The following is a 25,210-nucleotide window of genomic DNA, read 5'->3' on the forward strand; positions in this document are numbered from 1 at the left end:
AGAGCCGCAGTCTGAAAACTGGGTAGAGACATCCTTAAGAGCACATCCCTGTCGATGCTGAAACGTACTGAGGAAAGAGAGCGTTAAGTTCTTGTGTGGCCGAGCTGAAGCTCAGACTCGAAAACAGAAAAATCTGTGGAGTGAGTTTAAGATAGCTTTGCGAAGATGCTGCAAAAGAAGAATCGGAGCAAATCCCCAAATCCACATACGCCGAGCTGATAGAGAAGACTCGAAGCTGAATCCACTGTCAAAGCACTGACTCGGGGCTGAATACTTATTCAAATTAGAGATATGAGATAATAAAGTAGCACAGTTCTGTATTTCATTTTCTTTCATTTCTAATACAGAGACAAATAATATCTTATAACACACTTCACCTATTCGCTCTATGTTGGGAACAATTTTAACCAAAAACTTTATTTATATTGCAAACAATCACTGCAAAAAAATACGACAGCGTTGTTGTGTGAATGGTTTTGAGGACCGGTCAGTGGTTTGGCTAAGGGGATGCCACAAAGTCCATCTGGGCAACACAGCCAGCCAGCCAGCCAGCCAGCCAGACACACACACACACACACACACACACACACACACACACACACACACACACACCCCTCCCCCCCTACCTCTCTGTGCTCTCAGCATGAGATGCAGAGGGGGCGCAGAGGCGTGAGCCAGGGTGTGTAGGCCAGTTTTTGCCACACCTCTGCTCTCCCCGGAGCTCTGCGGACTTCAGGGGGAGTGCGGAAGTATCAAAGGGCCCGTCTGAGGCGCACAACACCTCTGACAGGGTGCTTCTTAAAATGCCTATCAGATGAGCAGACATTTAGTCTGTCAGTGAACGACCATTTACAGAGGAAGCTTCAGTGTTCCCTCGGGCATTAAGTAAATAGCGGTGCCACACTGCCACTGCAGTGAGGAGACACTGACATGGCTAATGCTGCTGGAGGAGCATGATGGATCCACTGTTTGGGTTCACTAATTGCTCCAGTGCAGGTTGACAGTGGGATTGTCAGGGCCTGTTAGCCGGGGAGCTTTGCCGAGCTACCTGGGAAACGAGCTAATTGAGCTCCGAGTTCTCGCTCATTATTGGTCCAGAGTGTATCAAACAGTCCAAAGGAAGAGGCTGGATCTGCAGCACACTCAAAGAATTAGAGGAGAAGCTGTGTCTGCTGTAGAGAAGTTGTGAGAAGGATGCAGTGTGGCAAGGTGCTTGTTCTCGGCTTGCCCAGGCCCCACACACTCTCACACAGCACCACCACCCCATGAATCCCCGTGGCTACACGGTTATTACTTCACTAAACCTAAACCTTTTCCACTCCTGCTCCCAGGTGGAGGTTTGACCTTCACAGTCAACTCGAGAGCGCAGTTACAGGCGTTTTATTTTGAGCAGTAAAAATCAACTAAATTATGCATTAAAGGGTGGCGTCGCATTTTTCACATCTGTCATAAAACAATATTCAGGTGCACCGATAATACCTCGACTCGTGAGACTCAGACTGCAGAAAAGTTGAATTTTAGCCCAGAACACAGGAAGTGCATTAGGATGGGACGCTTCAATGGTCTGTATGCACAGAGGCATGCTAGAGCCCAGGTGATCTGGTCACCTGACTGAATTAAATAAAACAAATGTGAGTCGTCAAAATAAAGACAAAGGAGTTAAAACAGATAAAGTGGAAGAGAAGGTGCGAAGAGTGAGAAAGGTAGTAATATAGTGCAAACTTTTAATGTTGCTCTGTTCTTCAGTGCACCATCGTTCGACAGTGCAAAACTTTAGCAACATAAGAAAAAATATCAGAAACTATGAAAAAGGTTGAAATGGCCAAAATAATAGTTTAACAATAAAAAATGACTAAATATCCTCGCGTTGGCTGGACAATTGGACTGTTTAATCAGCGGTAAAGTTACGCTTTAAGTAAAAGCAACCACTTTAAGTCTGATATTCACACACAAAAATAACATAATTTGAAAAACTCCAGGTATTAATGTGTAGAAAATTACCTCTGCTACAAAAAAAAAAGCATTAAATGCAACAAAGTGTGGCTACGTTTTCTTAACAACAACAACAAAAAAAACTAACAAAAAGAATCAAATATTGCTGCCTTTGTAAGTTTTGAACATCTCACTTTTGTTGAGTGAAATAGCATCTTTGTTACCGCAATAACGGCGAGTACTGGCAGGGAGTTTCCGATAAGCAGCTTTTGAATCAGTGCGCACAGCAGGAATAATAGCAATGGTAATAGTTTTGTTTTTGTAATTAATATCTGCGAATCTCTTACTTCTGCAGAGAGAGTAAGAGCGCCAGTGTTGCAGCAGCACCTTTCATATCTCCAGGACACGCGCTTCCACTGAAAGCGCCTTCTACTGATAAATTATGAGTGTGAGAAAAGAAACAAAAAAATACATATCAAAGGCGGTTTTGTTTTCTTTCACCCACCTCTCTCTGTGTCATCTTCTGCTTGTCGATCTGCCTGACCTTGGGGCTGTTGGCCAGCAGGTGGCGTAGTTTCACGTAGCTCTTCCACAGCTTCTGATACCTGCGGACGGTAAATAAGGAGGTGACATGCTGACAAGTCCACCCTCGCTCTTTCACTCTCTGTTTCCATCCTTTGCAACAACACATCAATATTTCATTTGAAGCTTGCCTGATATCAAACATAATTTAACAGCAGCCAGCAGCCACTGTTGCATCAGCTGCTTGTGTGTGAGGGGCAGTGGACACAGAAGAGTCAGTGTTTCAGATGTCCACTGTTTGAGCTGTGGGCAGAAGTTCACACACACACACACACACACAGATACTCACAATTTTCTGCTCACGTCGTAAAAAAGAACGAAAAAAAAAAAAGGGAACAGACGTGACACTGGCTCGAGTTATCTCGCAACCTCATTCTCATTTTCTATAAAACTCTATTGTCTTTCTTCTCATTTGCATCTGAAAAGAGGCACGGAGTTATCGGCAAGGTGACATGTAGCCATGATACCAACCACCTCCCCCCTCTCTCTCGCTTCCTCTCTCCCTCTCTTTTCAATCAGACCCCCTGATTGATGCACCAAGGGCCGGGTGTGACCGTTCTGCTCCCATTCAGGAGACTTTCTCCTCATTTACCCAGAGTTATTCAATTATGATTGGTGGGATGGAGGGGCTTGGGGGACAGGATGGCGCGCTGACAGGGAGAGTGGCATAAAATGACAGAAGGAGTGAGGGAGAGAGAGGAGGAAGGAAGGAAGGGTGGAGGATGAGGAGGGAGGTGGTGGTGATGGGGTGGGGGGTATACTGTGGAACAGAAGAATTATAGAGCTTTAATAGCGGGGACTTCATTAGAGACTGAGACGAGGGAATGAGGCGGCTTTACCGCCCCGATTATCAGCTCACCAGCACCTCCGCACAGAAGCCCCGCTCGGACGAGAGACGGAGAGGAAGAAAGGGAGAGTGAGATGGAGAGAGAGAGAGAGTCTATCCAGCCTGGGAGGCCCCCTCGTCCCCAATCCGCTCCAATGACCTTTCCACAGATCTGCTGTGTGCTCTCAGGGTAGCGCTGCCGCGGCTCTCGCCATTCCCTGCACATGCTTTCATTAGCATATGCTGCCTCTTTCTTTCTCTTCAACCGCCCCCTCCCCTTCCTCCCCCATCTCCAGCCCTTTTCAAATGTAGACCACTGCTGGCTTCATCTATCTGTTACAGTAATGGCGCTTTGGCATTCAAACACAGCTTTCCGGCTTCAAAATTCCACAGTGGAATTTTAAGAACAGTGTGGAAAAATCTGGGAAGTGAAAAGTGACTTTTATGTTTACTTTGCTCTTTCATATACCCACTACAATGATGAAGTACAATACTTGTAATATTGGCCTAACACCACCGTCTCTGTATCTGGGTGCTGCATGGTGGAGCAGCTGTCCACACCCCTTTTACGAAGGCCCAGAGTGGGACGACTGTCTCTTCTGGTTTGTAAATACGCTCCAGAGCGCTTTAAGGTGCAGATAAGACACAACGATAGGGACGCATTGATCAGATATTAGTCCGATCCTTACTCAATAAACCATCCACACAAACTGATCCATTTAACTGTGTTTGCCTCTTTGTTTCCAGGACTGCAGCAGCTAGTAGGAGCACTATATAGGAGGAAGTTAGCAGCACAGCAGCAGCAGTTTGGAGGGATTTTACACCTGATACACCAACAGATTTATTTATACATTTTGGTTTTTTTTAACTGTTTTTAAGGAGTTTGACATGACTGAAAAGCTGAGATAAGACAAAGCTTTATTCAGTCAGAAAGACTTAGGGTAGAAGCTAGAGGGACACTTGGCTAAGGGTGCACAGATGATTGTAAACAGTTTAAGTTTATTATTTTACTTCACATGCTGACGTTCGTGTGTGTGTGAGGTGATGGAGAAAAAGGAGAAAGCAGCATGACTGCAGCTTACAGCTGGATGCAGTAGCTTTATGATTCTCTTCTCTCGATCTTGTCAAACGCGCTGGTCTGCAGGTTTTTATACATGTTATTTGTTTGGTCATAATTTCTTATATTTCGGAAGTTCCACATCAGGTTACGGTTAGGTTAGAGTCAAGAATAGTTTCCGACTACGTTGTAACGTAGATTTCCCGCTGAAGTATAATTCATCCATTAGTAACTTTTCCTTCTTTAGCCAAACAACCTGTTATAGGTGACTATGTGCTAAACCAAAATAATCTAAATTCATAGAAAAATAACAAAACTATTTACAGAAACATGAAAACAATTTAAAAAATGTATTATTTTAGCCTGGTTTTCACATGCTGCATCTCATTTCAACTTTTGCGTTAAACCGATTGTCTTTTCAAGCCGTTCTGCCCGCACTTACAGTATCTCAGTCCGATTTTTTTCCCTCCATGCATCAGTAAGTCTACAAACTAACCCTGTCGCTGAAGAGCTTCTTTGAAAAGCGAGAAAGAGCCAAAGATGAGACACCAGAAGAGTGTCAGAGTGCCAACAAAAAGAAAGCTGCATTTAAAAGAAAAGATCAACAATCTTACTGAAATCAATGGTTCATCTCAACAGGTGATTCAAATGCTCTGTAAAATAAGTGGCGACCAGACAGCTAATGAAGCCATGAAACAAGCTCAAGGCTCCCAATGCATGAAGCTGCTCCATGGTTAAATCAAAAAAAATAAAAGTAGACAATTTTAATCCATTAAACATCGTAAATATTAAAACTTTTAATGGGGGAAAATATAAGTTTTATATATTTGTGTTTAAAAAAGGTCATTTATTGTAAAGAAAGTGTATAAATTCCTTTATTTCTTTACGTTTCTGTTGCTTTAGTCTTTACATTGCACTCTTTGCCTTTTCAGACCAAAGACTTGACTCCCAGTCATCTGAGAAAAATGAGAAGCCTTCAGCATTACAGGACCTGACAGCATCAAATCAACTTCATTTTGCTTTCCTCATCAAACACTGTGCACCGTTTTATTTCCATTCTCCTTAAACGTTTGGAAAACCCATTTAAAAATAAAGACAGCCGCTTTTGCGTTCTGTGAAATGTAACTGCAGTGAGCTACGCAGGCACGGATAAGAAAAATGATGCATGGAAACACTGTGTCAGTACGGTGTCACTGTCAGTGTCAGGAGAAAACGGCCCAATCACGGCTCGGTATGCAAATTATGAGCTCAGCTTCAGGCTCATGAGTGACAAGAGACTCTGCCACTCTGAAGCCGTACATCAGCGAGGCATGAACGTGACGGCGTTCGGTTCAAACTCGAGCCACGCTGGCGGCGTTGTAGTTATTCAGCGAGACTGACATGAGAACCCGACAGCACGTTTGAGGGCTTTTCTGAAAGAGGGCTTCCGCCTCCTCTGCATAGTTTTTTACCCCTTCTCCCCCGTGTGTGTCGCTCCTGCTTTTCTATACATCTCCTGACCTCTGTCATGCCATCACTCCTGCCTCATTGGTCGAGCTGGGGTAGCTCGAGTGGCAGCCCCCGAGCGCACGTGTCCAGCGGTCGGCGCGGAGGGAAGACGACAACACAGCATCTTCAGTCTCCCGAGTTAATATATGCTGCTGCTGTGTCCAAGACTCCCTCTCTGTGGCATTGCTGCAGCCGCAATCAACACCGACTCCTGCCCTCACTACACGCATCATTAGCAGTGGTAGGAAATCCTTTCCGCTGGTCTCTTACTACTCGTTTCTGCATCGGCTAATGATGTCCCAATTCATCCATAAATTTGTCGTTGTCTGCCGCTTTGAGAAGTTTGACATGGCAGCAGGGTGCACGGGGATGAAAGTGCTCAGTGGACAGACTGCTAAAACGTGGCAGCAGGGGAGAGGGGACATTAGTCAGAGGGAAGAAGCAAACTAGTTCTGCCTAAATGGATTCCCTAATGATCATCCTCTTGTTTGCATCTTCATCACCACCATTTTCCTCCCGCACCTCCCCCTGACTGTTACGCTTTAAACCAGACATTTGAGTTAAAAAAGAAAGCCACAGGTTTAAATTTAGCATCAGAGTGCAGGAGTTGTGTGCCGACTTTTGATTAGCGATGTTGTCGCATCTCTTTGAACACCTCAGAGACTGCCGCTCACATGATCTAATACACTGCTTTTGTTAATTATGCAGCGGCACAGTACAGTATTCCCTACTGCAAGCCCTCCGGTGCGTGTATGTTGCATTACTATTCACGAGACAAACCGCGCCAGCTCCCGCCGCGGAGGCACCCAGCGGAAACCCGGGACCCGTGACGACGCATGTAAAAATGTCACGCCGCTCGTTTTCTCTTCCTCTTCCTCCCCTTCAGCTAGCGCCCCTCCTCTTCGACATACGCTGCTCTCGTCTTTCCTTGACGTGCAACGCCGCCGGTTCTTCTCTCGCCACCGAACGAACGAGGAGCGGTGGGAACGAGGGGGCCGGTGAGCAGCGGGGGAAGATATTTATCTGTGCATGTCGGCGGCCTTACTGGGGGTCTCCAGCGTAGCTTAACTGCGCGGGCCGTATCCCAAAATGAACGATGATGGGGAAAGTGATGACGTCTGGGTTGAACTGCTCCCTGTCCAGTTGGTCGATGCGCACCGAGCTCGGTTTCTGCGGGGGGGGGAGAAAAACAAAGAAGTCAGCACAGCGAGGAGAAACATATTTACATAGCTACCGGGCAACCATCAATCAGTCACCTGCTGCCAGCATGTGAAATAAAAAATAATCCACCCAACAAGGGTCATCTGTCACAGGCGCATAATGAGATGAGGCCCAGATTGTGCTCGTAGCGTGAGCGCAACAATGATAAAGCGATGCCGGGGATGGCGAGCTAACTTCTGACGCTCTTATCGGGGAGGAGATTGACAGGCAACATGTCCTCGGCCGACTCCCAAATCACAGTTAGCCTGTCAGGCGTGTGGTGGGATCAGAGGAAGGGGCCGCGGCATAAGGAGCGCTGATCTGCATGGCAGATGGCTGGAGGCCTGCGCTCACCTTGACATTAGCCGCGTCCGCCCGTCGCCGCCTGCATGCAAACTTTGATTAGAGAGCGAGAGGTCGGCAGGCAACTTTGATTGTGCCGTTAAAGCGACATAATCAGGTTTGATTGGCGGCGTGATTGCCCTGTTTACAATCCCGACAAATACACTGTAAATGCTAATTCACAGATCTTAGGCCATTTAGTGTCCTCAGCTCCACCACCTATGCTTTAATTCACCGTAACAGATTGAAAGGTGATGGCGTCAGGGGAGCCTTGCGTGATTGGCATCGGATGCTTTCACTCGGAGCAGCATGTGACCTTGGTGTAACGCAGCAGGTGAGGGCTTTTCACAGAGCGAGAGTACGGACGGGCTGACCTACACCACTTAGCCCTGAAAGGACATTTTTATTGATTAGGGAGCGCTGTATGGTTTACACTTAAATACCTGCAAGAAAACACTTGTGTTTGCTATCAATTATGTGACTGACGGAAATGAGAATGCCGCTGGTTTGGTTTAATTAATCTATTGATAAAAATGCCTGGTTACAGTGTATTTTTCCAACTTAATTGCAATGTTAGCTGCAGTTTAAACTGTGTGTATAATGAGCCACTTTATTGCCATCTGCTATTTGCTGTGCTTGTTCTCTACTACATTTAGCAAACTTTCCCACTTCTGTTTTTTTTTATAATTGATTGAGCCATTTTGTTCTATTTAAGTATTTTTAAAGCTGCTTTTATTTCATTGAACACTTTTCTTTTATTATACTCCATTTTACTGCGCTGTTACTTTATTTTGGATTTAACAGAAACTTCCCACCTCAGATTTATCTGAAAGAAGTCGAGGGGAAAGATTCACTTCCTTAAAGTAATTATGCATGACGACTTAAGCTAGGTTGTTCCTGTTTTTCAGGATAAATATCTGATTATATGGCTCTGTGAATGTGGTCTCACAGCTCATTGGCTGCTACACTCATAAGAGTATTTCAAAAATTCATACTGGGGAAAACGAGAGAGAAACATCACAAATTTTGAGCATAACATTAACACAATCTTGCTCTTTCTAAAAAAGTTCACGTGGAGCTGGCTCATGGTGTCATTCCTGGGGAATATCACAGTGAAGTTTCCATATTATACACTTAATATCTGCAAAATCATTCAGCAGATTTGGACTGTTTTAAAAGAAAAAAAAGTTAGGTCCTTGTTTATGAGAAGCTGTAAATCAAATATCAGTCCCCTGCCTGCAAAAATGTGGTTTCTGCAGGCCTTTAAATTTGCTGTCAGAGATCAAATTTAAAGCATCCATCATTCTCTGTTAAGCTGACACTGCTGAGAGTCCGTATTCATAGAGCCACAGTACCAGGTATTTACCCTAAAACATTCGAATGACCGAGTGCAAGTAGTTTTCGAGATAATGAAATTGAAAATGGCTCCTAAAAAGATGCGACTGCCATGCCTTGAAAAGCATTTTGGAGAAAACTAATAACAGCAGGAGCCTGAAATTGTGCGTAACAGGGAATTTTTTTTAAGATAAATCTGAGATGTTCAGGTGGGAGGCATTTCATAAACTGACATAATGTGTGTTTTGGCTGCTGTTACAAAACATCTGGGATAATAAGGCCTTCAGCTTCTCTTTCCTCCCTCTCCTCCTTGCTACAGAGTGGCGGGCCTAAATTGACCCTTGCCAGGCCTCACAGCGGGAGATTAAAAAGAAATAAATCCAGAAGCAACAGCCTGAAGAAAGTGCAAGTGTAAAAAACAAAGGGTATTATGAGTTCATATGTTTTGCCTGCTCAGCTGATTGGCTGCACATGTTAACTAAACCAGAGTGCCAAGTTATTCATGGCTGCATCTCAACAAGGTTAAACTTGATTCGATGTACCACTGCTGGTAGAGCCTTCGTCATTTTATCTTTAACCTGGAAGTGGGAAATAAACACCCTGAGGTGAGTTCACGCCCGTCACCCACCGAGCACGTGCACAGCTGCTAGCGCTACACTGACTGAACTCTCATCCCCGACCAATCGCAGCCGCCGGGCATGACAACTTTCCTGTTGGAAACTCTGCCCTGGACTCGGGGAACTTGTGATTGGCATGTTTAAAATATTAATTTTCCAGCATGTTTTACAGACAACACACAGGAATGGCAGTGATTTAATCAAAGCTTAAGGCGCTGGGCTTAGAGCTGTAAATATTTTAAAACCATGCTTGGTCAGAGAGAATGAAGTGGCTGTAATCAGCCATCCAAACAATCACCAATATTGGAAAAAGCTTCCTGGGAGTGTTGTGATCCATTGCTTTGACCCTTGCCTCTGATAACTCTGTTTTCTTCAAAAAGGGTAAAGCTCCAGACACGACCTCCTTAATACACTTCGTTTGACTGGCGGTCTAATCGTTTAAGTTGAGCGCAGCAATGGAAGACCATTATACACCCACGGTATGGAAAGCCTGACAGCAACAATTCAGTTCTGCCAGGAACAGCAGTTGACTCAATAACTCACCCACACCAAAGGTTACACAATCACGTTCACTGCTCATATGCAACATCCTTGCTAGCAAGGACATCTTCACCTTTACCCAGACACAATTTCTGTACCTCCTTCATAATGTGGGCCACACGAGAAGGTTAACCAACTTTGACTGCGACATAAAAACCTTCCTGCCGTAATAGTGCCGATGACAACAAACGCCCTGGGCATAAAAGGTGAGGCTGCTCGTGTCACAGGCTAACAGGAGCAGCCTCATTCCTGCAGTGTCTGAGGGGACGTGCAAACGTCCTTGAAACGTCAGACAAAGCCACCTCGGTGTCGTAACAAAGAAGCCGAGGGCCTCACCATGCCCGGGTTGGTGACGATCATGCCCTTGCACTCCTCGGCGTACTTCTGCCACGCCAGCTCCTCCCACTGCAGCATATCTGCAATCTCCTCCTCAGGGACCAGGGGCTTGCTGCTGCGTAGTAGGTAGAGCAGCACCTGATGCATTGACAGCACCTCCTTCCCGCCATCTGAGACATTTCATAAACACAAAGAAGAAATAAATTAATAAAGCCACGTATGCATAGAAGCTGAAGACAGAGTTCAACAGATATTTATAGTTAATGGGAAAAAAAAGGAAAATGTAAAAGCCTCACTGCAGTTATAGGAGGTTAACTGTTTCTCCGAGCATCCATGTGTTGTTGTATAAAAAAAAATAAAAATCAAGAATGCTGTTGGAGAATATTCTCTGTTTTATACATCTAACCCGCCTCACCTCTGCCAACTCTCAGTTTCTCAGCCAATATTCAGCGAAAACATACTGTGAAAATGTCCCCGTGCATTACAATGGCACTGTTCAGGAAGTGCACAGGTGAGCAGGGGAGCTGATGCAAGGTCGGACGGCGCGCGATACGTGAAGGCACATAATGACACGCTTATAATAACAGTCCGCCCTGAATTACAAGATCAGAAATAAGCTGAGAGGCACCGCACACACACATATGCATGTGCAGAGAAATACAGCTGAACACATGCGTGCAATCACGCAGGTCAAACAGAGGCAGTTTAATAGACACTCATGCAAAATTGATTGACCTCCATTTCAGATGGACACAAACCAAAAAAAAAAAATCCACTGTCCTCTCAGTCCGGGATGCATTAGGACTAATGCACACCCGGCGACTCTAAATTCCAAACACACCGTCATCGTGCTCTCACTGTAACTCCCCTGTTTGCTCTCTGCCTCTTTCCCCTTTACAGATCACATCAGAAACACTGGATTGGGTCTTCTGGCGCTTTTGTAAAAGAGACAGATAAGTGTTTGTAGCCGACTAAATTGGGAGAGAAATTGTTTTTTGATGGAGAGAAAGTAGGTGGGCACGGCTGTCATGACAAACGCCGCGGTAATATCATAGTGCACCAGCACCATCATGTGCATCAAAGATGAATACCAGGCAGACACGCAGAGGCTCAGGCACTAACTCCATCTGCCATTTTACCAAGAACGAACCACAACTATCACCATGAGTGTAAAAGCTTTGAGTGGATATCGCTGGAGGAGAGTTTTTTGGGTTTTAGGCAACGTGAGACAGCTTAAGAATTACAGACCACAAGAGGGAGACAAATGGCAAAAAAAGATGGTTCTGTGACGAGTCCTACCGGGCAGAAATCTGACAAAACGTGGCATGAAATGGAACCGTGGGCATCCAGAGACCTCCCCGTCAGACTCCGGATCTGGAAAAAAGACATTTATTAATGACACAGTCTTACGTGCTTTTCACTCATTATTAAGAGTCTAACTTTATGAAATTGAAATGAAGACCCCAATTATTTAAAATAAGAGTTATTAATAAGAATTCAAGCTTTTTCTTCATATCATGGATGTGACTCTAAATGTGAATTACTATGTTTAATATTTAAAATGTTCTCTGTATGTGTAATGACTGCAAAGGTTAAACTCATATAGGATTAGGTGTTGGTCGCCAATGCTCTCTGCCCCCATCTTATCTCCTCATTATCACTCTGACAGGTATAATATAAATGCATGATCTGTGCACATTGTTATCAAAAATGCAGCGCTGTTGTAATAATGGGGAAAATTACATTGTTTTAAACACCTTTCAACACAGTTCTCAACAGATTTTAACCAAGGAGAGAAGAAAGCATAACTTTATTACTAAGCAACAAAAAAGATCCATTATTTAGTTTTATGAGCCTTGTTATCCAACTATATATGCATCCGAGAAAACATTACAGCAAGTAAGTTTATAACAGAATGCAGTTCCTCAAATGGCCACTGGGGGCTGACACTAAAAGTGAGTCCCGTGGTAAAATATATTTCACAGTTTTCTTTTTTTTGTTTGCTTTTTTGTTTTTTTTGTTGTTGTTTTTTTTAACTTACCTGTCAAAGATTATTACTTTTAAAATTTTAAAATTAGAAATTTGCCCATAGTGATTGACAGGTGTCTCAGCAACGTTATAATAGTGGATTAAAGCTAACCTTAAAACTAGACGAGTCATCGTAAAACTTTGTAGTTTACTGAAAAATAGTCTAACAAATGAGTTTGTACGTACAAAACTAATTAAAATCACATTAAAAAGATTTAGTTTTAGGCAGTTTTGACAAATATGCCATAATCTGCCTGATGAGGCTTTGGTGCATCCATCTTGAAGAATTTTAGTAAATATATATATATTTTCATCTGTAACAAGAAAAAGCGTAATTAGAAAAACTGGAGTTCCAAATATCGACCTCTTGCCGATGGTGTCTGTTCCCCTTTGGATCATTTTTAACGCAGCTACCGACCAAATGATGGGGCTTGAAGCACTCATCTGAGAAAGGTGTGCTCCACTTTGGGCGAGTGAAACACTGAGAGGCGGTCTGTTGTAGCAGCTCATGATGTTGTTTTTAATGACTTCAACATAAGGTTGATTTTCCTTGCTCACTGTGTTTTAGGCAAGATCGAAACAGCCACCTTTTGTCTTGCAGTGAAGTTTTAAAAGCCTACCAGTGTTTTAAAATTGGATTACACTTTTGGGAATAGCCAATCTCTATCAGCTGATCGCACTGACAGTTCTACCACCAGGAGGGAGGCTTGTAATCCCAGAGAAGCTATGAAGGAAATGACCGCCTTTCACAGCTGTTCCACGGAGGTATCGGGACAATAACACGGAACGAGCTCGTTGGGCTGATTAAGTGTAGGCGTGTAGATGAAACACTCACGCTTCCTGGGACCACAGTGTACCTGGCTTCACACGTAACGTTATTCTGAGCAGTAAGAAGAAATACAGACGGACTGCAGTGGTTGTGGTTTAAACGTCGATGTAATCGCAGACATGTTGCTGTGAAGAAATGCTTCTGTGGACTAACTATCGAACTGCTAGCTGTGTGAATGCATCCATTATAGTGGCTGAGGGAATTGCTCCGTTTCAATCCAGTTTACATGAACACAGTTTGGAATTCTCCATCAGTGGATACAAGCATCACCCAAATGGTAATAGATCCTTAGCAGCCTCTGCACCACTTACTGGAGATGCTCATCATTTTCTATTACATCTATTGCGTGCAAGCATTGTGGTATCTATAACAGACACCACAATACTTCTATTAATTTTAAATTTAAGCTCATACTAGATCTGATTTATCGAGCTCTTCGCTTTCTTGTATTTTCCATTTAGCTGAACAAGTTCTTTAGTGTACGATTTCAACTTTCCAGAGCTGTTTTGTTCAGTGAGTCAGAATTTGTTTTATTGAGCCAAGCTGGCTGCTTTAACAAAGTGCATTCCCACCTTTTAACTCTTAATGCAGGTTTGTATGTGTGAGTTTGTGTGAATGCAGTTTGCTAAAAAACCTTGCAAGCATCAGCACCCTCTCATCTAAATATGGTCACTTATGTCGAAGAAAAACCCCCCAAAAAACAAGACAAATTGAGGCTTTTAAAAAAACAAAACTATTATATACAAAAAATATTTCCATAAAAATAAGGGATGGGATTCAATAAGATGCCCATTTTGGTATTTCTGTAGCGTCCAAGCTGCAATTTGAGATAATTTCCTCTCATTTTGTGACCCATGCGTAAGAGATGCTGGTAGGACACGCTGCAATTTACAAGCGACAATCACCGATAAAGCTGGGAGTTTCTGTGATCTGTGTGTAATTGCGAGCCCTCGCTTTGGGAATCGTACCTGTCAGGTTCCAGTCATAAAGCTCAAGAATATCCCGGAACAAGTAGGAGGCAAACAGCTCCAGGCCTCGGACGCAGTAGTTCTGTACACGAGAGACAGCAGAGGTTTGTTATCAGCGCCACGTGAATATACAGTAGCAGCATGCAGCCACAAAGACTACCCCATAATGTAGATATGATTGATAACTAAATCCAGTTCTGAGACTTTATCACATAAGCCACCTTATTGATACAATCACCCTCAGCGGGTCAAAAGGAAGCTCTTTTTCCTCTTCTAAAAGGATTAGCACCTTCACTCATCCGAGCACTGAGGTGCGAGAGTTACACGGGGCTCAGCGGCGCTCAGTCTCAGCCGTTTGAGATAAAAACAAAAGGGGTGAGAAAGGGGAGAAAAAGAGCTGGCAGATAAAGTGGGGTTTTACTGACCTCCGGTGCCATCTCCTCTATGAAGTGAATGGTGTAATCTATGTTGAAGCGGATCACACGGCACAATGGAATCTGTGATGATGAAAGGAGCAAAGGACGAGAAGAAGAAAGGACAGACCGACTCATTACCATGGCGTTAGGCAGAGGTCACAGCTTTGCAAGGAAACTCATTAAAACCTTGTTTTTGGGGTGTTTTTTTGTCTTCAGTGGAGCTAGCTCACATCTGTTGGAATATTTGGAAACCACATGGAAAAAAACAAGCAACTCAAACACACATGTACAAGTGCTCTCCCCCCACTCACTCACACAGGCGTGAGCACCTGACTCTTGAAAATTAACTAACTGAAATCATGCTAAATAGATAAGCCTGCTCTTCTGTGTTTAATCTCCCTAGTTACACGGTCTTTGTTGTTCGAGCGCAGGGGTCCATTTTAAGAGATTAACCTGGGAGCTACTTTCATTCTTGCCCATCCCAGCAGCCAACTAGCAGGGGGCTAATATCAGCAGACTCTGCGCTTCCTAATCCCCGCACTGCCACGAAGAGTTTACCCCAGCTTTTAACAAGGGCCGCGTAAATTATCCAGTTCAAATCATGCCTAATCCTCTGGGTTCTTTTCAAGCTAGAGGGGATATTGACAGAGTGCTCTAGTATTCAAACGTGCAGGAAAAACACACACATGCGTAGAGAGGGGAGGGAAATATTCCAGAAACGGCGTTTGGTGATCCCCTCGGCTGATTTCTCTCTTCTTTAAAACTTCCACTTTGGGGGACGGCCAGAAAGAGAGGCTCCTCTCAAATCACAGCCACTCTAGTGTTTGACAGTCACTGATGGGCCTTCAAAAGTGAGCAAGAGGACTCTGTGACAAGGTCAGCCCTGGGAGAGAGGAGCACTTTGTCCACGCGACAAAGAAGTCGACCCGAAGCCAAGAGTCGATTTGAAGTTATTTCTGACAAGAGTGGAGCTAAAAGGAGGAGGGATGGTCCACTTAAATGCTGAAAATACGAAAAAATGATGTGTTGCCTCAACAGACACGTAGAAGGTTGAGAGTGTCCCATCACAGGCAATCTAGATCTGACTGAGCTGCACAACTGATCGTGGGCCTGGGCTTTTTAAACCGCAGGCTTTCGAGCAGGCAGGCTCACACGTAAGAGGGAAAAGGGAATATAAAAAAAAAAAAAAATAAGAAAAATGTATTAAGAAGGGTACTCTATCAGTTTGCTATTGCAAACTTCTGCAGCTCCACCCATATAAATCAAAACTAATGCCCGATTTTAATTTGGCTGATGTCCCCTTGAACAAAGTCTCCTTGTGTGGCGCTGACATGCTTCCAGGGTTTCCTGCTATTTTTAAATCGCTTTCTGGAAGCTCCATTGTGACTGCTTGCACAATGATGTGCGCTGGATCTCTTCAAATGTATTAAAGCAGTGACCTTTCAACTGCTTTAATACATCATTTCGTTTTGTGAAAGAAGGCAAAACCCTGCATGCAGCCACATCAGGTGTGCAAGGTGGGGAAATGAGGGAAGATTGAGATGGTGTGGGGGAAAAAAACCCCGTTGTATTTTCATGTACCGTTACACGATGGCACAAACTCAGGTGCTATTTTTCCCCAAATCCCTTATGTGTTTTTGTTTTCTAACTGCATGGACTTCAGTGACTGGACTTTATATACAGAGATTACACATGTGGTTCCTTTTCCTCTTGTTGTTTTCGACCTCATGTAGCTGCAAGGTAACTGATGTGCAAGATTTATGTATATGTGAATACCTCTTGCAACCCTAAGGTTAATGAGCAGGATCCTAGTAATGAGTTTCCAAAAAAAGCCCTAAAATATCACCAATGAAAGAAACAATCCACAAAAAACACTTTAGCATTTAGGTTTGTGTATCCTGTTTCTACCAGACAACCTTTTGGCCTTTAAGTCATTAGTGAAGCTGCACATATCTATGAATAACACACTATATCAAGCATTTGTGCAGAAAAAGACTCCCCCGAGGTGAAATGTCAATGAGGAAGTCGTAACCAACCCAGTACACTTATACTTCACCTTTGTGATGCTTAACATGACACTTACAAACAAAATAGAGTAAACCCAGTGTGACACTCGCCTCCGAAAAGCTCAACGCAAAAGGAACTGCCACCTCCGAACAAGTAAATAAATAAAAATAGAAACTATAAAACACAACAGCATAACTGAGAAAAATGACTTTACACTGACACCCACTGTTACTGTCAAAAACCTGAGAGTGCTGTGGTGGAAAATTCATGGCTTACCGCCCGAGCTGCTAACAATTCAAAGCAGGCTTACGTTAGTGAGAGGAGTGTGGGAGAAGAGAGAGAAGCCTTCAAACAGGTACTCGTGGTCATCGTACTCAATCACTGTCGGCCTGTCGGTCTGGAACAGAAAAGAACAAGAACAGTCTCACGAGCACGCAAACACAGCGCTGCAGTTTAGGTAGAGTGCTGTGAATATAAACAATCAGAACAATGTGTTAGCATGTATTCAACCTAGTTGTTTATTTTAAGTTATACCAGGAAGTTGGTGGGAGGTGACACAGTGATCCTGTAGTGGAACAGTTTGCCAGCGTTGTTGTTCATTGGACGGCACCGTTTCACAGGCTGGAAAAGATTTTAAAAAGTCAATATTTGACAACGAGGTGTTCCTCTGTGCTCGACATTTATGAGCGAATTTAAGTAAATGTAAGAGGTACAAATCATGAATGAACTGAAACTCCCTTTTTTCCTTTATAGACTCATAGGACAGCAACTTGAACGGTGATGCGAACATCAAAGTGTCAAAAAATGCAGTTCCTCAAATGGCCACTTGAGGCTGGCTAACAATAACAACAACAACAACAACAACAATTATAACAACAACAACAACAATTCTTTATGCAGCGGTTCCCAACCCCTGGGCCATGGACCGGTACCGGTCTGTGAGTTATTTGGTACCGGGCCGCGAGGCTCGTGTGTGAAATATATGGTTTTCAGGGTTTTTATGGTTAACTCTGTTACCCTGGGTCTTTTCCTGTGTTATAGTTGTGTGTTTTATTTTGAAAGAAATATTTACACGTCACCATAGCGACCAGAGAGCATTAAGGGGCAGAGAGGAGGATGTTACTCTCATTGTTGTTGGCGCATTTCAGGAGAACGCTGCTAATAAAGTTACACAATTACACAGTGAATTTGTATTTATTATTATATTTACAAAATACCACAGTTTTTGTCTTGGCCGCATCATTTTACTTTGTTGTATTTACACCTTAAATATTGTCTGACAAACCGGTCCATGGCGCAAAAAAGTTTGGGGACCGCTGCTTTAATGAATACAACACTGACCAAAACAGCGATTAGCCACAGTGGCTAATTCCATCTTTTCAGTCTACTTTTAAAGTATTTTAATTCCAATCTGTCATTCACCTTCTTGGTCCTTTATAATCAAGCCAAAAAACATTCAATTTATACCGATTTAGAGCGAAAAAGGCATCAAAATGTTCTAATTATGAAGGTTAAACTGCAACATATTTTCCAGTTTTCTTGAGAAATTACTTAAGCATATACAGTGGATTGTTCTGCTAATGGACTCTTTATAGGATTTCACTCATTAGCTGGTTGAGCCGACTGGAAAAAAAAAAAAAAAGGGGGGGGGCATTGCTGTTCCCTTCTGCAGATGAATGCAGTCACGCAGAGGCATCTTGTTGAGTGCAGAAGTAAGTGAAGAGCAAAGCATGTTTGCAGAGGTTATTATGAAGACAAACTGCTGGCATGAGTGATGAGTAAAAGCTTAATTGGCATCCTATAATGAGCATAATTATAAAGTCAATACACATTAGAAACTTATTAAAACAAATAATTGACTAACAACTTCCAGGTCAACAAAGAGCAACAAGAAATTAACGCACTAATTAACTCAAGGCAGATTTTTAAGACAGAAAATATTACTAAAAAAAAAAAAAAATCAATCAATCAATCAAATATACATCCCCAAACAAGTGAGTATGGAGCAGACATTTACCTGCCTTTGTCTGGAGGATGATGCACATTTACCACTATTTAACGTACCTATCATTGGTTAATAAAGTCATTAAGGATTCATTAAACAATCCCAGAGTTTGATCATTTCCTACTGGGCATAAAGGCAAAAGAAACTGAACGACTGAGCTTTTTGTAGATAAAATGCATTTTACTTGTTAGATGAGCACGCGGCTGGTGGGAGTTATAGTTCCAAAACACAGCAAAGTAAGAAAGTGAGTCATAAAAGAAAATCTATCTCAGTGTGTGGAAAAATAGCCGATGAATCACTCGGACGCAACTCCCCAGTCAAATTTTCCTGAAATGCAATATCCTTTTGTTCTTTAAGATGCTTCTGTCTCACTTATCGCGCCTTTAACACAATAGAAGATGGCCTCTGTATAGAAAATGCTTTTAGCCTGACTAAAATAATGCCCTTGCCCCCGCGTGGCACAACTTCAAGGTTATGAAAGGGTGATTTATTCATGGCGTGTCATACCTCTTCCCCCGGGTAGATGCTGTGGCGGATCCCTGTACGTCTGGCCTTGGCACTGCACTTACACAGGGGACCATCATTCATCTGGACAGAAAGAAAATACGTAAATCAGACAGAACTGCTTCACTTGCCATGTATAACACAGGGGCTGCTCAACATTTTACATCTCTAAACTGCAGACTCCTGACCTTTATTTCTTTGCTGCAGTTTGAAGTTTTGACTTTTTAAACTTCACTTTGTGACACTGTCTCCGCAATACATATCCTCACAATAAAACTGCTGGCCTATAACTTTATTACACACCGTCTTTCCATCAAGTGGAAATGACATTTATTCAAAGCAGAAAGAGGAAGCGTGCAACTGACATAGAGACGAGACAACAATACCCAGAATACCTAAAATGTGAAAGTCGGCTGTCCTGTCACCGCAACCAAAAAGCCAATAAAGACCCAAACCAGGAAACCTGTGAACCAACCACGTTCCATTGACACGAGGGTCACGGCAGTTTCAAGTGGTTGGTGGCAGACTTATTCACACATCAGTAATTTCCCTTGCAGTAAAGATGTAGCTAGGTGTATTCAAAACATGAATTAGCGTGGCATTGTTCAGTGCTCTGGTGCCTGGATTGAGCCACTAATGAAGCTGTAGGATTGTGTTACTCTTTCTGTGGATACTAGAAGTCCAACCTGCAGGTGGAAAAGCAGATTGTTAGATTTGGCTGGTGAGTCTATATATCTGTTTTTTTATGTCCCACTGAAATAAAAGTTATGGCTCTTTTCACATTTATGTAGACAGCAGCTTCAAAATAAATGCCCAGAGGCTCTGCTGGCTGCTGAGTTTGAAGACTTCTTTATAGAAGGACTTTGGTTGTATGTGCTGTTAGTGGTTTCAGATATTTACAAAAAGACTTTAGAAGCCAACAGGGAAGAAATGGAGTCCTTACTGTAGCTACACTAGATATTTATGGCCACAACAATCAACTCTTACATTCTGCTTTTTTCAAATGTTTTTTGCAGTCTTATCGAGTTTGAAGTCTGTTGTGGAGTTAAGTAATGTGCAGATTATCCTCAGTTCCAACAGCATAGCTGGTACGGTTTCTTTCTTCTTTATTGGATTATTTAAAGTCAGTATTTATTTTACCTATGTGGATCTAACACAGATGAATACTGGACTGCAATGATCATATGGATGCCCTACAGCCTTTTTGACAAGCTTTTTTCTACTCGTTCTTCTTCTACTCTTTAATTACAGAGCCATGCTGTTGTAATACACGTGGCAGAAATAAGTCAGGCTTTACTGGAGAGCATTTTATCTACTGTCTTAAAACTAGTATATACTCTCACAGGTAACTTTATATACCATATAAAGTTACCTATGAGAAAGTTACAAGCAGTAGAGCATAACTGTTCTACTGCTTGTTAAGCAAACACCTAGTGAGCCAGTGAGATGGCAGCAACTCAGTGCACTTAGGCATTAAGACATGGTCAAGATCCTCCGGTGAAGTTCAAACCAGCCACCAGAATGAGGAAGAAAAGGCAGGCTGGTCCAAGTATTTCAGAAACTGTGCATCTACTGGGATTTACCTACACGACCACCTACAGTGTTTACAGAGAATGGTCTCAACAGACAAACTATCCACTGAGCAGCAGCTCAGTGAGTTGACAAGAGTACATCAGTAACTTAAATAACGCCTCCTTTTAACCAACGTTTTCAGAAGAGCACATGTCGAACCTTGAAGCAGATGGGCTACAGCAGCAGAAGCCCACACCAGGTGCCCCGCTCCTGTCAGCGACGAACAGGAAACTAAGGCTACAATTCATACAGACTCATCAAAGTTAGACAACAGAAGACTGTAAAAACGCTGTCTAGCCTGATGAATCTCAATTTCTGCTGCGACATTTGGACGGTTCTAAATTGAATGAAACAGGAAAGCATGGATCCATCTTCCCTTGTTTCAGTTCAGGGTGGTGGTGGTGTACTAGTGTGTGGGATATTTTCTTGGTATCCCATGATGACCACAGTGTACCCACCTTCTTATGGCTGCTTTCAGCAACATAATGTGTCATGTCACAAAGCTGAGATCCTCTCAAACTGGTTTCTTGAAAACAACAGTGTACTCAAATGCCCTCCACAGTCACCAGATCTCCATCTAATAGAGCTGTGGTGGAATGGGGGTTTCACATCACGCATGTGCCACCAAAAACTCTGCAGCAACTGTGTGATGCCATCATGTAAATATAGATCAAAATCTGAGGAATGTTTTGAGCACCTTGTTGAATTTATGCCACAAAGAATTTAAAGACTTCTACAAGCAAAACGGGTCCAGCCTGTGTGGAACTGCGAGTGCATGTGTCAGGAAAATGTGTTGTTGGAGACACCTAGTGTTACGGCACCATAAAAACAGTGGTTTGGCAGGTGTTTGACATGCTTCGATGTCTGTGCACGGATTATGACAACTGGTCGAAACACACATAAAAGTGTGTCACTGAGATCAATGAAGGCCAAGATCAAAACCAGGTGGAGTCTGACCTCTGAGTATTGTGATGATGGCTCATGGATTGGATATTCAATCTTTTTATATAAATAAATACCAGTTAAATGGAGGAAAAACACCAATAATAACTTAGTAATTCACACATTTAGTAACTAAAATATGGAAGTGTGATGTTAAAACGAAATTACTGTTATTTCCTAAAAAATATAATATATTATTTATGTTGTCTGATGAATTTATTTCGTTAAGTGAGACATACATAAACGTATGTGTAGACTAAGTTAAATCTGACAGATTAAAAAAAAACTGAGATTGCAAAGTCATATTTTGCTGATGCAAAATTCTGCTTGAGGTTTTAATTCAGGATTACTTGAGTGCTTTTCTTATAATGTCTCTGGTCTAACGCAAAGTGAGGTCTCTGCAGTTTTCCTGCTTTTATTCACAATGCAGGGCCAGTATCAAGTCAATTTCACATTGCACAGCAGGAGCCAGCACATCAGATTACATCTAAGCGCTGGAAATAGTCTGTTTGGTTTTGGAGAGGGTTCTTCCTGGGTAGAGAGTACAGGGGGGCAGGAGAGTTAACATCATCAGTTATCACATAGGCATAAATCACAAGGACTTTGATCTAGAGAGCTGGCAGGTTAAGGACCATTTAATGTCTGTTCTGGCTGCAGGGGACATCTGCATTCTCACTTGTTTCTCTGCGGGGTGACGTCTTTGAAAGTTCTGGGCTGTAGTGCACGTGTAAAAAAAATGTTATTTGATTGATTTACTTTAACTTTTAAAATCATTGATTCAAAAATGAATATAAAGTCAGCTGTTGTCAAAAAACCAAATGTTTTGGTTAAAGGTTTCAGCCTGTCTGTGCAGCTGCCTTATCGTTCTCACATCGACAGTATGTCTTCCAGTATTTCAGGAATGCTTTCAGATTGAGATATTCCGTATGATTTAATACTTTGTCGGGCATGAATTCAAGAGGTATACACAGAAGATAGAACAATCTATCCTCGGCATCCTTTTGTTAAGACACACTAACCTCCCCGGGGTCATTGTACCAGAGCTCCTCGTGCAGCCGGTCGGGGTGAGCTTTCTTCCTTTTGATCTCAGCGATGACATCAAAAACCTCTGAGTCAGAGCTGCTGGAGCAGGTGGTTCCTTCGCCTTCTGACTCACAGTCTGAGTCGCTGCTGCTGTCATCTGAAACCACAGTGCAAGAAGGTCTTTAATCATGCGAATGCTACGCGGCTAACGATTAAAACTAATTCGGCGAGCCGGAGCTGGTCGAGTGGTTAAGCTCCTCTGCTCAGCTGTGCCCTCGCAAAGTATTACACTCACAAGGCAGAGTCAAAGTGAAGTAATCTGTCAAAATGCTTTAAAACTGCGCGCTCGGGCTCTGCCAACTCTTGAGGAGGAATACTCACCCTGGCTGTGTAGATGACACAGCAAACCTTAAGATCTGTTACCCAATTTGCACTTGCTTAATCTTTCATTATGCAAACAAATATAGTTTAGCATGACTAACAGCTAACTGTGGTGGTTTCGTTGTCTAAACACTGTTGTTCATAACAATTTCCAATTTTCATGCCAGTTGCAGACTTTAATGCATCCGTGAGATTAAAAGCAGGGTGCACTTGCCAAAGTTGACATCTGGCACTTGTGTTTTCTCTCCTCCTCTCTCACTTGTCATTCTCCCTCACCGAAAACAAACCTCAAACCAAAATGAGGATTATAATTACCATTCTGCTGAATGGTTTGTGGCCCTTAGCTAAGCAGAGTCTTTAATTCTTATCAGCACTTTAACTCGAGTGTTTGATTGTGAAGTCGGCGCCCAGAGCAGCATATTTAGCAAATTGGATCTCCCTGAGTAAGATTTATATTATTGCGCTGGTGAAATAGACAATCGGGCTGACAGCCCTGCAGATAAAATCAGAAACATAACTTAATCTCTGTCTCGCCCCAATGCACTGCTGAGAAGATAGCAAGCTTTTTTTCCCCATATCAATAAAAAAGGTTGTCAACAGATGTTTTAGCTGATGGCTTTTATTTGGTAACACAAGTATGTGCAGGCCAAGGGTTTATTTAAAGACGATCATACATACATACAGTCACAACAGCAGATATTAAACATTGCCAGTTACAAATGATGAGGGCAGTGTATGTAAAATTCTCTGTCTTAGATGGCTCTAAGCACTCAGTTTCAGCAAGTTTTTTTATACTCTTGGCCCTATATGATGTCATTTAGATAGGAAATTCCTTATATGGCCATCTCAGGTAAATAAGCCCCGCCTACTTGCTGTTCAAATCTTCCTCTGACAAAGGGCAGCCAATCAGAACAAAATGTGGAGCTTGAAATGAGCATAATAGATCTCCTTTACAGAATTAAGTTTAAAGACTGAGGTTAAAGCTAAAATATAAAAATAGCACAACTAACCTGGGTCCTCGTCCAGTTTGGTCTTGGGCGGCTCCCATTTGGGTCGAGCAGCCTTGGCTCGCTCCTGTCTGTTTCCCAGCTCTTCCTCAAAGCGCTCGTACAGATCACGCAGTTTACTCGTTCCCACCACTGTAGAGTCTCCCTGAAATACAGCAGTTCAAATGCAACAAGCCAAGTTTGTTCAACTGCTGAAAGTTAAATGGAAAAGTTGTAGACTGAGAAAGGATTCCAGGATCTTTTAGTCAAACTAACATTTTAATATTTAATGGATATTTCAGTCAGAGCCACTTTAGTCGAAAGAAAATTATAATTTCCTCCTGTGCTCATTGATTATTATTATTATTTATAGTGCAGTATGCCTCATGTAGCTCCCACTCTTAAGTGAAGCCTAAGATAATGCATCTCTAATTAACCCTCAAGCAACCGAATCTAAAAGAACTGAGGTTGGGGTGGTAGTCATACAAGTATTCCTGTATATTTTATACTGATACACTGACTGTTTATACTGTAAACTATTTATACAGCGCTAAATCACAACATCAGTCGCCTCAAGTCGCTTTATATTGTAAGGTAGGTCCTACAATAATACATACAGAGAAAAACCCATCATATGACCCCCTATGAGCAAGCACTTTGGTGACAGTGGGCAAAACCAGGCTCAGGGAGGGGTGGACATCTGCCGCAACCGGTTGGGGTGATATCTTTCCATTAAATATTATACCAATGGGCCAGTTCATATGAAATGCTGTCTGGTGGTCTCTGGATCATTTGCCCTGTTTTGTAGATGATGTGGTTCTATTGGCATCATTGTGAGTAGACCTCCACTTCATACTGTAACAGACTGTAGCCAAGTGTAGAGCAGACGGGATGAGAATTAGGACCTCCAAGTCTGAGATCATGGTTCTCAACTGGAAAAGTGTGGAACTGCTGCCCCAAGTTGAGGTATTGGTTTGTTGTATTGAAAAGAGAGCAGGCCGTGAAAGCTATTGGTTAAAATTCTACATTTTACTCTCGCCTATAGCCAAGAGCTTTAGATAGAGACCAAAAGAATGAGATTATGGGAATAAGCGGTGGACACGAGCTTTCTCCATATGTGTCTGCTCCTGCCATAGAGACAGGCTGAAGGGCTTGAAGTAGAACTGCTAGTGCTCCACATTGAAAGGAGCCAGTTTGGCCATTTGATGTAAACGCCCACTGAGGACCTCCCAGTGTAGGTGTTTTGGGGCAGACCCAGGACACACTGGAGAATCACATCTCTATGCTGGCTTAA

General features: G+C 42.8%; 1 protein-coding gene across 4 annotated transcripts in view; it reads right to left on the reverse strand.

Moving 5' to 3' along the window:
- The window catches only part of drosha (drosha ribonuclease III), a 139,231-nt gene that overhangs the window by 106,490 nt on the left and 7,531 nt on the right, over nt 1-25,210 (reverse strand). For all 4 annotated transcript variants that reach the window (XM_026180200.1, XM_026180202.1, XM_026180199.1 and 1 more), the window contains 11 exons: nt 23,941-24,082; nt 22,546-22,706; nt 19,016-19,096; nt 17,038-17,124; nt 16,814-16,900; nt 14,506-14,577; nt 14,081-14,162; nt 11,555-11,629; nt 10,256-10,425; nt 6,931-7,055; nt 2,438-2,537 (listed from right to left, as the gene is read on the reverse strand). In XM_026180200.1, the coding sequence (XP_026035985.1) occupies nt 2,438-2,537; nt 6,931-7,055; nt 10,256-10,425; nt 11,555-11,629; nt 14,081-14,162; nt 14,506-14,577; nt 16,814-16,900; nt 17,038-17,124; nt 19,016-19,096; nt 22,546-22,706; nt 23,941-24,082 (1,182 nt within the window). The remainder of the gene's footprint in view (nt 1-2,437; nt 2,538-6,930; nt 7,056-10,255; nt 10,426-11,554; nt 11,630-14,080; nt 14,163-14,505; nt 14,578-16,813; nt 16,901-17,037; nt 17,125-19,015; nt 19,097-22,545; nt 22,707-23,940; nt 24,083-25,210) is intronic.

Source organism: Astatotilapia calliptera, chromosome 9 (genome assembly GCF_900246225.1).
Source record: "Astatotilapia calliptera chromosome 9, fAstCal1.2, whole genome shotgun sequence".
NCBI lineage: Eukaryota > Metazoa > Chordata > Actinopteri > Cichliformes > Cichlidae > Astatotilapia > Astatotilapia calliptera.